Source organism: Papilio polytes, unplaced genomic scaffold (genome assembly GCF_000836215.1).
Source record: "Papilio polytes unplaced genomic scaffold, Ppol_1.0 DF822845.1, whole genome shotgun sequence".
NCBI classification, from domain to species: Eukaryota; Metazoa; Arthropoda; class Insecta; order Lepidoptera; family Papilionidae; genus Papilio; species Papilio polytes.
This window is the reverse complement of record NW_013526359.1, coordinates 4,402,299-4,421,195: the sequence shown is the minus strand read 5'-3', so window position 1 is coordinate 4,421,195 and position 18,897 is coordinate 4,402,299. Positions and strand designations below refer to the sequence as shown.

The 18,897-nt window shown below is 31.4% G+C and overlaps 4 protein-coding genes across 4 annotated transcripts; 2 read left to right on the top strand and 2 right to left on the bottom strand.

Annotated features, from left to right (window-relative positions):
• The first annotated feature begins 546 nt into the window (after positions 1-546).
• On the top strand, positions 547-1,907 carry LOC106105366. The gene has a single exon (XM_013285657.1). The coding sequence runs from the start codon at positions 688-690 to the stop codon at positions 1,453-1,455; it is 768 nt and encodes a 255-aa protein (XP_013141111.1). The 5' UTR covers positions 547-687; the 3' UTR covers positions 1,456-1,907.
• Positions 1,908-2,944: 1,037 nt separating this feature from the next.
• On the bottom strand, positions 2,945-7,223 carry LOC106105407 (tektin-2-like). Its single transcript, XM_013285701.1, has 7 exons — positions 6,978-7,223; positions 5,693-5,897; positions 5,015-5,214; positions 4,619-4,712; positions 4,278-4,406; positions 3,718-3,941; positions 2,945-3,305 (listed from the first exon to the last, which is right to left on the bottom strand). The coding sequence occupies exons 1-7, from the start codon at positions 7,154-7,156 to the stop codon at positions 3,062-3,064; spliced, it is 1,275 nt and encodes a 424-aa protein (XP_013141155.1). The 5' UTR covers positions 7,157-7,223; the 3' UTR covers positions 2,945-3,061.
• A 1,751-nt stretch (positions 7,224-8,974) lies between these two features.
• On the bottom strand, positions 8,975-12,816 carry LOC106105352 (sodium channel protein Nach-like). Its single transcript, XM_013285643.1, has 8 exons — positions 12,539-12,816; positions 11,725-11,967; positions 11,452-11,572; positions 11,198-11,355; positions 10,722-10,947; positions 9,934-10,129; positions 9,435-9,500; positions 8,975-9,159 (listed from the first exon to the last, which is right to left on the bottom strand). The coding sequence occupies exons 1-8, from the start codon at positions 12,814-12,816 to the stop codon at positions 8,975-8,977; spliced, it is 1,473 nt and encodes a 490-aa protein (XP_013141097.1).
• Positions 12,817-16,221: 3,405 nt separating this feature from the next.
• Positions 16,222-18,488, top strand: LOC106105414. The gene is made up of 3 exons (XM_013285708.1): positions 16,222-16,405; positions 16,567-16,737; positions 17,429-18,488. Exons 1-3 carry the CDS (start codon positions 16,348-16,350, stop codon positions 17,641-17,643), a joined length of 444 nt encoding a protein of 147 aa, XP_013141162.1. The 5' UTR covers positions 16,222-16,347; the 3' UTR covers positions 17,644-18,488.
• The last annotated feature ends 409 nt before the right edge of the window (positions 18,489-18,897 follow it).

The following is an 18,897-nucleotide window of genomic DNA, read 5'->3' as shown; positions in this document are numbered from 1 at the left end:
AAAGGCATATTAAAGGCAAGATGCACAACAAAGAGGAAAAATCAAATCAAAATTAACCAAATAATTTGATTAACTATTATAGTTTTTATTAGTTATAATATCTTCTTTTTTATTATTAATAAATGTATGTAGAAGTAATAAATATTGAATAAGTTGAAAAATACATTGTAATTTTATTCAGGGACTTCCCCAGTCAAAGAGAATCAGTTGTTAGTTTATTAAACAAATATGGACTTTGCCATATTTAAAAACAAGTTTGTGATCTGTTACTTTTTTATTTGCTTGTGATCAACTTGTGATTTTAAATTGTGTTATACATAGTCAACTCAATTTTTATAAATCCAAAAGCAGTCAATATCTCATATCAATCCAAACCTGTATTTAAATCCACCAAAAAATCTAAATTATATCGTGTGAACTTATTTATCAATAAAATTGAATTTTCAAAGATAAAATCAATTTCAGGGTTTAAATTGATTTTGTAGTTTTCGCTATAAAATTGATTTTAAAACAAAAATGTCATCTGTTGCATCTAAGTGACAGTGACATTTGCATCTTTTTCAATCTTCATTCACCAATTTAGTGCAGTCGAAATGTAATTTATAATAATACGAAATTTCAAGTATTTATAAATAATATATTGTTGCGGTCGCTGTGCTAAATTATACAATTTGCTGTATTAACAAAATGAAAACCAATTTGCTTTTTGGAATAATCGCCAACTCGAAAACACGGGTGCGATGCGTTTTTTGTGGTGTCTACATACCCAAGGCGAACAAGTGTATCGATCAACATGTAAATGGGTCAAAACACAAGGAGAACATTGATTTGATGTCTGAAAATGGTATATCTTTTCACAACGATGCCGATATTTTGTATTGTAAACCATGCGATTCTTATTTGCCCGAACTTGAGTCTGTAACTAAACACATCGAAACAGACAGCCACGCGAACTGGGGAGCGGCAATGCAGGACCTTGTGGAAGGTGAATTTATCAGGCTGAATGATTATTTATCATCGAAATCTGACAACGCATTTTGCGAAGTTTGCCAATCGGAAATTCCCTGTCTACTTCCAAATATTGAAGAGCATGTTAACACTTTGAGTCACCGTGGCAATATCGCTGAGAAACTGAAACCACTAAATGGAATATTTAACTGTGAGAATGATGATGAAGTTTGGTGCAAAGTATGCGATGGGTATCTAACCAACACAGTATCATTTATACTGGATCACATTGATGAAGACTCACAACATATGGAATGGTTCATGGAAATCGAAGATCTAATTGAAGACCAAGATATAACATTAGAGAAATACTTATCAAATGAATTTGAGAAGTCTGCTTACTGTAAAAAATGTAATGTTGATGTAATTTGCAATGTCCAAAGTCTTGAAGAACACATTCACAGTGAAGCACACATAAATCAATTAAGCTTGATTGAACTTTTGTAACCTGTCAACAATTTGAATGAATACTCAAACAACTAAGTGTAGATTCTCAAACTATTTAACCTAGAAATCCCATAGTACCTGTAACTATGGGTTTCTATTGATGATACATACAGAAACATATATCTATCTCATCTCCTAGCCTTGTCCCACTCACTTGGGTGTATAAACCTTAAAACATATATCTATCTCTGTTTCTCCAAATATAACAATAGAGATGGCACCCCTTTGTACATGTCAGTAGAAACTAACCAGTACATGTAACCTTTAGCTGTTTAAGAACTATGTTCTAATATTTATGAACTTTTAAAAAAATCACCTATATGTATGTACATTATATTCTTCACTGTATATTCAACTGTTTATTACCTTTCAATTGCTTATTCTAGCTGGACTAGTAGTGCCAAGCCAAACAAACATTAACTGTACATTTAAATAATAAATAGTTCAACTGCTGTATCGTGTTTGAAACATAGCTATATTATCTATAGATACCTAATCAGGAGCAGAAAAGTAAGGGGGAAAAGTCCACCGAGGCATTTTGTTGACGTAAATTGCCTAAATGTTGTTTACAATACAACATTGAACTATAAAATCTATTGATTAAACATTAAAACTTGTAGGGACACTCTGTCTGTAGGTTGTATATCTATGGTTCAAAACGAAATATCTATCTAGTATTATCTACTATTGTTGAATAACCAACATATTTTCACTGCCAAAACATCAACACTGTTATTTTAATTTTGTCATAGTTAAAATAGAACACTAGAAAAGTTATAAACATTTTTTTTTCAGATTTCAATTATTGTTTATTGATAGTAAAATGGTGTAAATGTTTAATTTACTATAATAATTTTGGCAGTGGGAATGCTCGATTCATTTAGTAAGTCAAATAATTGCATAGTATGACATCTACTCAAAAGAATAATAAATAAATTTGTCAGTTAAGTTAGAGCTAGAAGAAAATAAGTATCGAAATATATAAGTCTACAAAATAAAAGCTTACTTCTGCTATGAAATTGTAATATTTTATGATATTGTAGTACATATCTCAATATATTCACAATCTATAAGAAATTTACTGAAATAAAATGATTGCGTTTACATATCTTATTGCAGAGTTAACTTCAAATTGATAGAAGTTGGGTATGTTATATGTACCGAAGTGAATATTTTACTTAATTTATGAATATTATATTTAGTTATATTATTATTAAATATCAATGTTTGTGGTTCATTTAAAATATTGTTTGTATTAAAAATATGTCTTGATTTCTGCCAAAAATAATTCTTAAAAATAAATACTTTAGTTTATGTAGAACCAGTATGAAATTCCTTAATCTCTGATCTTAAATAAATATTAAGAATAATACAGTTACTTTTATTTCCACAATGGACCGCGTCAATTTTTTTTTCCTAAAAAAATCTGTTCATTTTGTCATTTAAGTTGATTAACAAAACAGTCTTTATTAAAAATAGTAAAAAACCATTAAAGCTTGTATAAACTTAATAGAAAAAATATATTAAAAACCAACCAAATAAGGTTCATACATCGTGAAATACTTCATAAACAATGTCCAATATATTTAAGACTGTTACAAAAATACTACAAATCTAAAATTGGGTAATTTTCATCTTCTTCTTGAATGGGCTCTAATGCAAAGTCCATTTGCCTCTGAGAGTCTTCTTGTTCCTCAGGTTCAGGTGTTATGGTAACATTCGACTCTGCGATTGTCTCGTCATCAGTACGAGCTTGTAGTCTTTGCCGGTCTAGTTTCACCACATGCAATATGTCATCGGCGTAACAATCTATGTGCGTTATCGCTTCTTTGAGACGATTTTGTAATGTCCTGCAAATTTATATTAATTAGAACGGCATTTTATAACCCACTGAAAAAGAGAGAGTTTTATCAATTGATTTCACTGCCGTCTTTACTTTTTAAGAACGCGCACACATCTGAAACTAAAACATTGCACAACTGTTTAGTCTCGCTTTGATTTCTTTGAGCTTATATGAGGTAACAGTTGAACTGCGAAGCAATCGAAAATCGCACAATAGTTGTGTGATAGTTTAGTCAAAGATGTGTGCCCTCTCTAAATATTAACACTTCAAGTATGGTCCAAGTCTAGTTCGTTTAGATTTGCATTATAAGTACTCTCAAAATTTTAAACGTAACGGTCATTGATGCGTTCCATTTCACTCTTCTAATGAAATAAATTTTATAAGACAAATTATTAAATTAAAGATATTACATAACTTACACAATTCTATCAATATTGTTTCTTAATTCGTTAGTAAATCTTCTAAGCTTTCCATGTTCCATCCGTAGTTGATAGGTCACTTGGTCTACGGTCTGTTCCTTAACGGGTCGTAGCGTTCTTTCGTTCAGTCTACCTTCAACTACTTTCTGTCGATCCATTGTATCGAGCACACTCTTTTCTGTTGTCTCCAATTCGATGTCCAATGACTTTAAATCACGTACAGCCTGTTAAAGTTTCTATATATTTTAAGTTGCAGGATTTTATGCATTTTAAGGTTTAAAATAAGACCATAAATCTGTAGCATCTCCGTTTGTAATCATGATTTTCTTTTAAACCATACTGATATTATAAATGCGAAGTTTTGAAGTTTAGATGGATGTTTGTTATAGTTTGTAGCTTAAACTGCTGAAGGGATCTCGATGAAATTTGGTACAGATGTAGAGGATAGTCTGGAAGAATACATTAGGCTACTTACTTTTTTTTTTTAATTCATCGCTGGCGAAAGCTAGTTTAAATGTAAAATTACTCTTTAAGTATCCTGTTTAGCTTTCATACTGTACCTCATGTCGTTGCCATTCAAGTTCTTGTAACTTTATAATATTTGCGTGCAATCGTCTCCTTATTGCGGAATCGACCCTCGCACCGTACGCTTGAGCTGCGATCGAAAGATCCACTCTTGCTGCTCTAATCTATTTACATAAATTATTACACTATTTAAATAGTTGAGATTATTATGGAAAGGTATTACAGTCATCAATTTCGGTTACGAGTTATGATAATAGAAACTAGTAAGGTTCAAACGATATATAAGTATTTGATACAATTTCTGCCACTAATGGAATTTAAGGGTTAGAAGAATTGCTAGTGCTACTCGAATTTTAAATTATATTTGTTTCTAAACCTTCTGACGAGTTACAACTGCTAGCCTCAATGTGTTAATACCAGCATCCTTTAATTTTGCACATCGTCGTTCCCATCGGACTAAGGATAAAGATCTGTTAATGAAAATAACATTTACTAGCTTTCAACCACGACTCCGCGTGAAATTAGAAAAATCAAAAGTAATCCCTATGTGATCAAACTACGCTGTACATGTATGGCAAATTTCATTAAAATACATTCAGCAGTTTAGGCTACACTATAACAAACATCCATCCATCTAAACTTTCATATTTATATTAGTAAGAATTAATCTAAACGTCTTGTTTATCAGGTTACTTGGTTGGTTCATAGGAGTTCCTACTACTTTTCTCGCGTAAAAAGTCACAAGTAAAAGCTTTTTAAAACTAAATCTTACTTTTTCTTTTTCTTCTTTTTACTGTAACAGTCAGGCTTATAAGTATTCCAACAGGCTTCATCTACAGATATCGCTTCACATTTCTGTAAAGCCTCCTTTTGTATTCTATCCTTCATCTTTACAAGTTTTACTTTAAGCTTTTCTACTTGTGGTATTACTGTTACGAATCTCTTCTTCTGTTGACGTAGGAACACTAATTCCTGAAAAAAAACTACATTAGCATTTTAAATGTAGGTCTACTCTCTTTAAGAAATAAGAGAAATTAAAACATCTTTAATGAATGAACAGGAATACCAAACCCTTGGTATTTTGCGGAAAAATATACTAATATTATAAAGAGGAGTGATTTGTATTTTGGTATTTTTTATGTATTGTAGTAACTCAAAAACTACTGGGCCGATTTCAAAAATTATTTGACCATTAAAAAACAACGTTATCTCTGAGCAACTAAGGCTATGATTTTTACTACTATTTTAATTCCACGCGGACGAAATTGAGAGCAAAAGCTAGTATTGTTATATAAGCTAGTACTTAATAAATAAAGCGATTCTAGCACGCGCAGACCAAAATTACTTAATTATTAGTTAAGCCGTTATTCGTCAAGGAGATTTATTCCCCCTTATTATTTTAGAAAAACATAACATGTTCGTATTACTACAAGCTTTTAAGCTGAAATACCTGCATCACAGCATCTTCAACAAAATCAATCATTGGATTTAAAGCGCCGGGTTTTGCAAAATTAGTTGACGCGTGTATTTCATCATTTATTCTTTCAACGACAACATGAAGTGCATCACTTTCATGCTGAATGGCGCTTATAGTTTCATCAACTCGTTTCTCAAGATCTTGTAGCACCCATCGCCATGAAGCAACGTCTGACATTCTAGAACAAAACAATTGTTTATAGTTAGTTACAATTATTATTGATTAGCTTTTGCCCGCGACTCCGTCTGCGTGGAATAAAAAAACAAAAGTGAGTAGCCTATGTGTTCTTCCAGACTATCCTTTACATCTATGCCAAATTTGATCGAGATCCGTTCAGCCGTTTAGGCTACAAACTCTAATAAACATCCATCTATGTAAACTTTCGCATTTACAATATTAGTCAGATTAGATTTTGCCTGTGACTCCGCCCATGTGTAATTAAGAAATAACAAGTAAATATAATAGCTTATGTGTCCTTCCAGACTATGCTTTACATCTATGCCAAATTTAATCGAGATCCGTTCAACCGTTTAGGCTACAAACTCTAATAAACATCCATCCATCTAAACTTTCGCATTTACAATATTAGTCAGATTAGATTTTGCCTGTGACTCCGCCTATGTGTAATTAAGAAATAACAAGTAAGTATAATAGCTTATGTGTCCTTCCAGACTATGCTTTACATCTATGCCAAATTTGATCGAGATTCGTTCAGCCGTTTAGGCTACAAACTCTAATAAACATCCATCCATGTAAACTTTCGCATTTACAATATTTCAGATTAGATTTTGCCTGTGACTCCGTCCATGTGTAATTAAGAAATAACAAGTAAGTATAATAGCTTATGTGTCCTACCAAACTATGCTTTTCAACTCTGCATCAATGCCAAATTTCATCCAGATATTAAGCCGTTTGGCGGCAATACTAACATATATTCATCTACACTTTTGCATTTATTACATTAGTAAGAAGTACTCGTTTAGCTTTAATATAAACATATTAATAGATTTAATTTGTGTTAGTGTATCTATTGATCATATCAACAGCTAGCACAAATCATATACCTTAATGCGCGGTTCACATTTGGCCAATAGTTGAACAGTTGCGTTGGCCAGTCATAAATTGTATGGACTCATCGGTGCCAGTTGATTGCCATTCCAGTTATTGAGTCAGTACTGACCAAGTGTGAACCATGCATAAGTACAAAAACATAAAGAGTAAATTACGCTTTTCTTTAGATGTTGGAAGTATAACCTACCTTTCTTGCAAACATTTCTTAAGCAAGTACTCATCGGATTCATGCATGAAGTTGTTCAACATCACCAACTCCTGGGTGTCATTGACTTGTTCCACAACCTTCGCATTTAGCTTATCACTTATATACCTGACTTTACACAAAGTCTCCGTAAAACCATACAGAGCATCTTGGAAAAACATTTTTAAGCTATAAATTAACGATCTTTAAAACTTTAATGGTATAAAATAAATATGTAAATGATTTTTTTAATTGTAAAATTTGACATTTGATGTCAAAAATTTTTACAATAAAGAAAAAACTCTTTTGTAAATAAGGAGGAATTGTTTTAAAGAACACTAAAAAGAGGGTAAAAAGGTTTTAATTTTTCTAGTAATAGGATAGTGCCACAACACTAGGGTTATAATGAACCGAATAATAATATCGATTAAAAACTGGAAACAATAATGTCCGCCGTTTATTACATGTTTATATTTTATAATAATAAAAACAGTGAAAGACTGTTATCCGGGAAACTGCGCCTAGCGGAAAATTTAAGCAATGATTTATTTACGTTAAAGCTTAATAAGTCGCAAATCCTTGCCATCAGGATATATGTAGGAACGGGAATAAATATTTGAGTGTAAGTAAATCGCGAAGGGCGCAAAATCGCATTTGATTCATACAAGTAAATGTCAGAAATAAGTCCTTTACACAAACAGTATAATAAAAAAAGAAAATTACAATGTAATATATATCTATACTATCTATACTTCTATACTAATATAATAAAGCGTAAACACACGCTTCTTTGTTGCTTAAAATGTCAACAATTATTACAGCACATTTGTGAATAATTCTTTTATAATAAAAAAACCCTACACTTACTTCACGCTTTAGGCTACATATTTCACGCTATTAAACTTAGGGTGTAAATAAATTGCGTAAAAACCCTAATGTGGGAAAGAGACCATATGCTGCTGCCAACATCAAGGAAGCAAGATTGCCATAGTAAGGTATTTGGTATATTGACATTTGCAATTGAGAATTTGATAAATGTAAATAACAAAATAAACTTTTTATATCATGCGTATGAAACCTCGCGTGAACAGCTAGTTATAACATAAAATTTCTCGTATACATTTCATCATGAAAATAAAAGCTATATGTCCAAAATAATTAATCAAAGGTTCTAAAAAACGCTATATGAACTGGCTTCAGTAATACAAAGTAGACTAATTCAGCGACACTGATTATACTAAACCCGAGGAAAAGGCTCAGCAAACCTCCGATTGCACCTGCAACATTTATCAAAGTCAAAAGAAACACTAATTGTAAAGTGCTTGTAAAACAAACAATGTCTAAAGTAAACAGTTGAAATTGTAAATACAGTATAAAAATCAATAAATCATAAAAAAATCTGATAATTATACGGCAAAAAACTACTAATATAGTAAATCGGAAATACGTCAAAATAATAATTCTACACTTTTAATAAAAATTTGTGTTAGCTACGTTTTGACATTAGTAAGAAAGATGGCGTTGGCGTAGCGTTTAATTGTAGTTAATTTATTAATGTTATAAATTTTGTGATTTTTATACTTGCTTGTGTTGGAAGACGTAAATATTGATTAATCTTAATAAGTTAATGACGATGTGCCGTTATTTTAACTAACCTGCAAAATAATAATCATCATATTGCGTGTGTCTGTGTTGTCCTAAAAATATGTCGTCATAAAAGTGAACGTTAATACGCGTTACTTCACCCCTGGAACAAAAGAATGATGAAAACATCCGTAAATAACATTAATTTAAATTGGACAAAATATAAACGTAAATAATTGCTTCTAACTTAATAATTTTTAACCTATAACTTGTAATGATTTGAAGAAAATTTTGTAGGTTATTTTTACATGATTGCCTCATGTTTAAAAATTTTGTTATAAACTTTAACGTATATAATTAATAGTGATTTAGTGTTCGAGAGTCCCTTAGTGTAGATACAGGTGTAAATAGGATATTTACTCTTTAAATTTGAAGTCTGCTTTCGAAAGTCTCGGCACGCTCATAAGATCTGAATAGAAGACTTGACTGGAGTACAAAATATCATTGCAAGCAGGATGGCAAGAAGCTACCTCAGACTGCGTCTTCCTATCTTCTTGGCTATCTTCATAATACGCGTAAGTTAATTGCTCTTCTACTTTAGCTAGAATATAAAGTTTTAATAATGATACAGCTTATGAATTTAGCAGTGGTTTCCACTGTCAAAACACCAGGATTGTTCGAGATTTTTTAAAGCGAATGAAAGGGTTGTTTTGATGTTTAAGCAGTGGAAATTCATGTTATAAGTAGATAAGCTATTGTAAATGTGTCTCAATGTGTAAACACGAAGATGTTATAAAAAGTAATAAGTTTAATACTTTTTAAATTGTTTATTATCGGAAATCCGAACTAGTTATTTAGTTGCATTTTAATTTTTACCTCTAACTTCTTCGATGCATTGAAAATCTGATTTAGTTGTACAAATCGTTTCCCAAATATAAAATCCTGCACACAATAGACAGAAAGTTAATCGCCAGCCTTCATACTACAAGAGTACAAGGTACAGTCGGAGAAACTGGCGGTGTTCCACTTTAAAAGCTGCAATCGTGATAATATTGTAAAACGAGACGCGGAAAAAATCAATAGAAGGTAAGTTTATAAATATATATATGTACGAAAAATGTAACTGATGCACGGCTTCTCTCTATTTACTATCCCGTCGTTTGCAGCAATCACTGCTATCTAATTAGTTATTTGTAGATGACGGCGGAGTTTGTTTCTCTTAAGGCACTTTGTTAAGGCAATTTACCCTGAAGTGGAACACCGCGAAATTCCACGAATGTACAAAGGCAGATTTAATACACACTTGGCCAATTAAATAAACCACAATTACATTTCTTCTTGACCTCACGCATCCATAAATCATGTTTACAGTTACTATCTGTATAGAAATCATAGTAATTCAGTTTCCTCTCATCCTGGAAGAAGCATTGCCTTATAAATGGAGCTAGAGCTCGTAAAGCATTATCCGTCTTGTAAGTAGTCGGTGTTACTTCGATTGTCGTCATTTTGTTCATTGGTAACCGAAGTACTGTACTAACGTAAACGTGATCCGTTGGAGAACTTATAAGCACCTAAAATGAATACTAAATCAATAAAATATAAATGCGTTACAATTACAGAATTATCAGTACTACGTAGAACTAATGGTAACAATACTATTCGGTTCCCTTGATGATAAGAAATTCAACAAAAGTTAACAATAACGAAACACGAGGTAATGATAAAATAATTAGAATCTGTAGGAGACTGGCATAACTCAACTTGGATTGCAATTTAAAAACGAAAATCACTCAAGACAAGTGGTTTAAGAATAGTAAAGTGTACTCAATACCACGACCATACAGTAGGAAGGCATTCAATCATACTAATCGTACTAATATTATAAATGCGAAATTTTAGATGGATGGTTGGATATTTGTTAGAGTTTGTAGCCTAAACGGCTGAACGGATTTCTATGAAATTTGGTACGGATGTAGAGAATATTCTGGAAGAACACATAGGGTACTTGCTTTTGTTTTTTTTTATTTCGTCGCGGAGAGAGTCTAGTCTTTTATGAAAGCTAGTAATTTATAAAAATATATGGCCGTCAACTGCGAACTTTAAATTCTAATGTGAAATTGAAAACGGCTGATAAATTCGAACTTCTAAAGCTTAAATACTTACATTGTAGCCTACGTTGTTACCATCGCATTCGTATTGATGTTCACTACTATTTAGGTACAATTCTACACCTAGACCATGGATTTCTCCAGACGACATGACCCTTAGTGGTATCATGGCGGGGTCTGGTGGGAATACCTTAGGATATCCACCGTCTAAGCTCCAATTTAAAGGTATTTGTGTTACATTTTCATCAAAAGTCTTATGCCAGTAAAGGGTGTCGTTGTTCCTAAAATTTTAATTGGATATTTAAAATATATAAGTATTCTCGTTTCTTCACTCTACGATTTCTATATTTTGACAATGTTTTTTTATCAGTTGAAAATTTGTGAATGTCCTTAATGATCGTTGTTCTGTGACTGATGGTGGAATTTTTAAAAGAAGAATATTAGCATTACGTAAAATAATGGAAGTACACAAAACAGTGTTATAATTACAGTACTGGTTAAATGCTACAGCAGTTATGTGTCAGAACTTACATTGCATTCAAAGGTAGACTATTGAATGCAAAACAGAGACCATAATCCGTGAATATTGGCTTGAACATCTTTTCGCAGCATTCTTTTTCCAACCACTCTAACTCCTTTGTTGGTCGCCAGTAACAAGATTTTACAACGTCTGTACATTTTGGTGAACCCTGAAACAAGTTCTTTCTTGTTTTGCCAATTCTGAGCCTATGAGTCTCTTGAACATAGTATTGGCATGTTACCACTCGTAGTATTTATGTACTTACCTCTATAATAAATTTCTGCATCAATACGTTATCTTCCGGGGTCATACGATGCGGTAGAGCCTGCTTTGTATGTAACATTTGTGGGCACACGAGAGACGCGAAGAAATGATTCAAGCTTAACCTAAAAAAACAAAGAAAGATCGCAACAATCTTTTATCTGAATTTCAATTGTTTTTAATTGTATTCCTAAAGTTATTATGAAGAAGTGTAGGAAAGTAATTCGGCGTAGTATGTACTAAGAAAGTATGTAATACAGTTTAAAGAAATACTAACTTATCCATCTTGGAGACGTTAACGTAAGATCGTTGTAAATGTAACTGTGGACACACAACCACCATCGGGAACGGCACAGCCCAGATTGGGGTCGGAAGAGAGTCGATAACGTTGACGAACGGAGTCGAATGCCATTTGGAGAACAACTGAAAGATGTTCACGGCGCAGATAGCGATGCTGATAACAATAATAACCACCCAGATCATACGTTCCTTAAAGCTGAACGTCGGCTCAAAGACATACCTAGAAATTGTAAGAAAAGTGATTTGGCCATTTTTAAAAAGAGTCATTCTTAATTCTATATTTTAATTTATAATACTATGATAAAGAAAAAAGATTAGCATTTTCGTTTTTATCTATATTTTTTTAATTTCACGTGGACGAAGTCGCTAACAACAGCTAGTAATGTTACAAAGAGGAAAGATTAGTATTTTTGTTTTTTTTTTTCATTCGATTGAGGTAAAAACTACTTGGCCGGTTTTAAAAATTCTTTCATCGTTTAAAGCTAGTTTATCTGTGATGTTACTCACAGATATGGTATATTTTTTTATACTGTATTTTTAATTTCACGCTGACGAAGTCGCGAGCAACAGTTAGTCTTTAATATACACAATGTATTCTGATGTCATGCATGATAAGTTCTTAACTTTAATAAAGTTATTGAACTATAAATAAATGGTAAAGCAACTATACTTTTATTAATAGTATCTTGGCGTTTAACCGGACACTTCTAATTTCAGTTGAAAATTAATTTAATTCATCTAGTTTCATACATATTTGATTTTCAATATCAGTAAGTTAGGAACGGACTTACTTAACTCCGTGAAGGGATCCCTCGTATAAGAATTGTTTCAACCCTTTCATCACCTCCCTTAGCCACAGGCGCGCGAACAATTTGCAATTCCCCGTCTTGTTCCGTTCCAATGAAGCGACAATATTGCCCGTACCTTTGCCCCGTTCCAAAACTTTTGGACTCAGATATTCGTAATCTTTCAAGTAATAATTTCCCATATATTCCAAACTTGGTAGTGATTCGATATCACTATTGGTTGACGAAACATCACGCGTGTTGATTTTCGGTTCAATTTGCATTGTTCTATGATTATTTTATAGTACACAAGTATGGGATACTTAGCGACAGACGTTTGAAAGCTGATTTTCAAGTGACAATGTTTATTTTAACTCGATGTTGAGTGCACACAATTCCGATAATTGTTTGATGCAATCAATTTTATTCATAATATTAGTTTGTTTGTATTTCTGTCTGTATTCTCCAGCACCTATGTAGTGGTGTGGATGAAGACTTTAATTTTGTAGTTAATCCATTTTCATGTTGCCTATTAATTTCTCTCTTCTCTCCTTTGATTTTGTATTAAAAAGCTTTTGTTTGCAAGCAGTTGTTTTAACAAACTCTGTGGACTTTGTTAACATTGCTTTTTAGTTTAAATCTTTTGCTAGTTGTATGTTTATAATGTTGGTTAACATTTTTCACGCGAGCATCGCCGCGCTACTTTACTAGCACAACAAAGAGTTAAGTTAACGACATAGAGTTACCCATCGAATGCACTTAAACGTATTACTGTTATTTAACGATTATCACGTCAAAGTTAATTCGTGTTGAAGTTCCATTTAAAGTATCCATTATTAAAATGTTTTCATTAATTAATTAAAAATGGTTAGCTAATAAATACATTTTGTTCATAAAATACTGGCATAAAATACAGGTAGACAAGATCACGCGGAATTAAAAATGGCTTAATTGTTGAAATTAACCCAGTTATTGAGTTTATTCCTTAAATACGAAACTACAAATCAAATATCAAATAAAATTCAAAAACACACAGTCTTATTTTATAATATTAGTCCAGATATATAGTGCAGGTATTTCAGCTACGTAACCTAATCTACACTTCTATACTAATATATATCTTCTATACTATAAAGAGGACAGATTTGTATTTTTGTATGTATCGTAATAACTCAAAAACTACTGGGTGGATTTTAAAAATACTTTTACTATTAAAAAGCTACATTATCAATGAGTTTTTTATTCCACGTGGACGAAGTCGCGAGTTACAGCTATGTTTTATATTTTCAACACACGTAAGTATGTGATTTAAAGAAATATTCAAAATATTCGAGGTCATAAAAATATCAAACTACGAGGGCAAAGTCAATCAAAAAACTATCAAAAGAAAGGTGATGCCTCCGGCCACAGTTGCTATTAAACTTTTTCACTATAAAGTATACGATCTTGCATTATTTTTATTGCTACTTACTTAAAAGAACGAACCACGAGAATCATAAAAAAATATTCTAGACTACCTGTTGCTCGCGACTTCGCCCGCGTGAATTAAAATATATAGCCTAAGTCACTCACAGATAAATTACCTTTCTAATGGTAAAAGAATTTTTTAATTTGGCTCAGTAGTTTTTGAGTTATTTCAATACATACAACAATACAAATATTTCCTCTTTACATTATTAGTATAGACTAGCTATCGCTCGCGACTTCATCCTCGTGAAATGTCTATGTTACTCATTATTAATGTAGCTTTTTAATGGTTAAAGAATTTGAAATCGGGCAAGTAGTTTTTGAGTTATTTCAATACATAAAAAAATATTTCCTCTTTAAAACATTAGTACATATTTGTTGTATATAAAGACATTTTCGTAATTATTTAATGAAATTTATAAACTTTATGAAGTATCAAATTCATAAAGCGTGGTATATCCTGAAACCGTACAAATGTAAAGGAGCAAATAACAGGTTTAAAGGATTCTACGAACACATTTTATTACCTGCTTACATGCATCATTGTTTTTTAAATACGTAATTAAATAAGGCAACGGTAAAAGTTCAGAGGGAAAAATCATCAGATTGTAAGCCGCGGGTTTGGGATCTATTTTAACAGTTTTCAATAAGGAAGTTTCATAAATGTAGTATATAATAAAGTTTTAGTGTTTGTATTGGATTCAATTACATTGTAAACTGCATATTACTCCTATCCATTTATCGTCATAAAAATAAACTAAAGCGATAACGAACACTAATTTTTGTCCAATTTCTTTTAAAATTAAAAACAAGTTCATTTAATTGTAGGGATCGTTTACAATAAAAAAATGATATGATTGAACGACCACGCAGAATTTAAATAACTTAATTATACTTCGATACGTTGGAATAAACATCGGAATAAACATCTAAGCATCTAAAATTTTACAATTAATTATATTTACTAGTTTAAACTAACAATATAAAGAGGAAAGATTTGTATTTTTGTACGTATTGAAATAACTCAAAAACTACTAGGCCGATTTCAAAAATTATTTTACCGTTAAAAAGCTACGTTATTTATGAGTAACATAGGCTTTTTTATTACCTTTTAAATTCACGCGGACGAAGTCGCGAGCAACAGCTAGTATGATATAATCTATATTTCTATACTATTACAATAAAGCGTAAACACACACTTCTTTGTTGCTTAAGATGTCAGCAATTACACCATATTTTTCAATAATATACTTTTTAATAAAAAGCCCTACACTTACGTCACGCTTTAGGCTATATATTTTCACGCTATTAAACTTAGGGGTTAAATATTTTGGATAAAAACCCTAATGTGGGAAAGAGACAACTGCCAACATTAAGGAACCACGGTTGCCAAGGATTGTCATATGTCATGTCATTTTGACATTTGCAATTGATAATTTGACACATGTAAACAATAAAATAAAATTTTCATAATTCTATGCGGATGAAGTGGCACTGGAACAGCTAGTTATGTAATATGCGTATTATGAAATTCTGGCGTAACGATGTGTTAAACGAAAATAACATAACACAATCAATTATTATCTTTCCTCAATTTTAGTCTTCAATAGTAACAATTAGGGAATCAAAGGCGGGCTCACAAGGGTCAATGTTTTTTGATAAGCATATTTGTGTTTCGTTATAACACGTAATTTAGATACTTCATAAGATAGCCAACAAAAACATATTCTTAAAATAATCATACTTCATACTAATATTATGAATGCGAAAGTTTGGATGGATAGATGGATGTTTGTTAGAGTTTGTAGCATGAACGGCTAAACGGATCTAGATGAAACTTGGCATAAACGTAGAGTCTGGAAGAACGCATAGGCTACTCTCTTTTGTTTTTTTTTAAATTCCATGCAGACGGAGTAGGAGGCGAAAGCGAATAAATAATTAAAAGGTAAAAAACTAAAACCTTGTGAAATTTTGTAATTTTTGTCATTCTCTTTTTGTTATTTTGGTTCATGTTGGGGATTACTTTTTATCTTTTTACGACATGAAGTCGAGTTAATAAAAAAATTAGGTTACCCTCTACAGAATATTGACTAGTAGCATTTCAGTTCAAAGGTTCTAAAATAAATTTAAAAATAATAAGTATTAAGACTGTTTGGTCGTAGTATAATGAAGCTACTCATCTTATACCGTCAGTGTTATCGCATTACTCCAGTTAACTCAGTTCAGTTACCACTCTTTACCGCAACATACTCCTTTTATAAACATTATTAATATATTATGTTGAAAACAAACATATCACTTAAGGTATAAAGCATTTATTTTGCAGGAATTGTGTTTAAAATTCAGAAATGACGTCATTAAATAAACTCGTTTCTTTGATTATTATTTCGGGTTTCATCTGTGAAGGTAAGTTTTACTTTATTTTATTTTTATTTATGTCAACACTAAACTGTCTCAATGAATTAATATTACGGCAAAATACATCTTTTTACGTGATTGAGTTTAATTAATATATTTTTGAGGTTATTATTGTCATAATTAATTGCATTTTATAAAATTTATTTCAGCTTGGTGTATCCGTTGTTACTATTGCAATAGTGAAAATAACACTGCCTGTTTGGATGTGAACTCTTACAGCGAGGACATAAGGTCGCGTATTGTACCTATCGTCGAATGCGAATCCGCTATCCCAAATCCTGGAGGATACAGTTTCTTCTGCAGAAAGATCTCTCAGACTAGTAAGTTTATTTCTCTATTAACAATGAGCTGTTGCTCGCGACTTCGTCCGCATGCAATAAAAAAAGTAATCAAGTGTCTATATTACTCACTGTAAACGTAGCTTTTGATTGGTCAAGGAATTTTAAAAAAAGGCCCAGTAGTTTTAGTTATATCAATACATATAAAAAAAAACAAATCATTCCTCTTTATAGTATTAGTATGGATTAAAATCCGCGAACCAGTACAATTTTAAACACATGGTTTATTTTATAAATTGACAAATGAATGCCGTTACTAGCTGAGTGTTGCTAGCGACTTAGTAAATATATCCTATGTTACTCGCCGATAAAGTAGCTTTTTAATGGTGCTAGTATTTTTAAAATCGGCTTAGTAGATTTTAGGTTATTTCAATGCATACAAAAATATAATTTTCCTATTTATAGCAGCTCAAAGTATTATTTAAGACTGTACACACAACTCTAATTATCGCTGCGATGGATATAGCTTCCCTAGATCCATTAATTACACGAACATTTGAAGACTTGCTCATATCTAATCGCGAGCCGTCTTAAAATTTGAATCTTGTAATACATTTGATTCTTTGTGAACTCCTATAACCTATATAGTCTAATTCTCAGAAGGTACAGTTATATTCATCTACTTCTCTTTACTAAGTAATTATTTTAGTACAAATTACTTGTATTTTTTCAGTTTTCCATTCCCATCGAGAGTCTGATGTTCGTGTGACGAGAGGATGCGGTTGGATGCGGCATGCCCAGCCCTGTTATAGAGATGATAATACCGACCACCTCGGCATTTCTTGTCAATGCTTCGATGATTATTGTAACTCTTCTGACAGACTTGACCCCTCCACAATGGCGATTTTGTTTTGTTTCTTTGCTGGTGTATTGTATTTTTGGCGTTGAATTCATTTATAATTATTAGTTTCATTGTAGTTATATTAACTTGCTTTATACGATTTTGAACATGACTAAATCTATCATGAATGCTGTCATTTAAGAATCTCTGTGCCGAATTTACTATAGATTTGTATACCTTTAAACCTGATCAAAAACTTGACAATTAAGTATTGATATATACCTATTGCTCGTGACTTTGTCCGCGAAATATAGCCTAAGTTACACACTGATAACGTAGCTTTTTAATGGCGTAAGAATTTTTGAAATCGGCCCAGTAGTTTTAGAGTTATTTCAATATATACAAAAATACAAATATTTGTTCCTTAAAACATTAGTATCGATATTGAATAACAAATCCCTAACATAACCTAATCAACAGCTACTTATTTAACTATAGTAATGGTTTCATAAAAAAAAAAAAACGTAAGCTTATTTTTAACTCAATGCTTTAAAATACTAAAAGAATGAAACCCATCCTAGAAAACACGATTCATTTTAGACAAATATTAAATATGCTTCAAATATTCATAGAATGAATTGAAAATTGTTGAACTCGTATTGTCGCAAATGGAATATATTTAATCCGGACAAGACAAAAACAACACGAGGATCGTGCAGAGGGTCGCTCAGTCCCCCGTACACGGTTTAATATTTACCCACTGCTTATTTAATCAAAACCGTGTATGGCCACAATTAAAGCGGCTATTATTTTTATCTTATTTAAAATCTTTTTAACATTACCGAAACTCTGATATTTATTTTTTTATCTTTGGTCGCAGTAATATGAATTGTAAATCTTGTATTATTCCTGTTAAATTCTTTAATATTTTTCGTTTCAAAATAAAATATGTCATAAGTTAAATTAAATTGGATATTAAAAAGAACTTGATAATTGTTTTTTAATCAGTCTTTTTCTAGAATTAAACTTTTTCAATGTATATAAATAAGCTACATTATGTCTTAGTTACATTTGAAGTTTAATAAATATGTCAGACTGTACTTTTTATATTTTTTATCTTTATTTTATGCATTAAATTTTCACTTTAGTATAATAATAAATGCCTTGTAACAATAAACAGTTGACCTTACGGAGGTTGTTTACGTTAATAATTACAAAACTGCGGTTACAAAACACACACACACTTATAATCCACGTAAAGGTAAGAAGAAGTAATTATTAAATTACTTTAACCAGTGCGAAAATAATTTACACATTTCTCATTTATGTATGTTTTTTTTTAAATACATGTATTTCATATA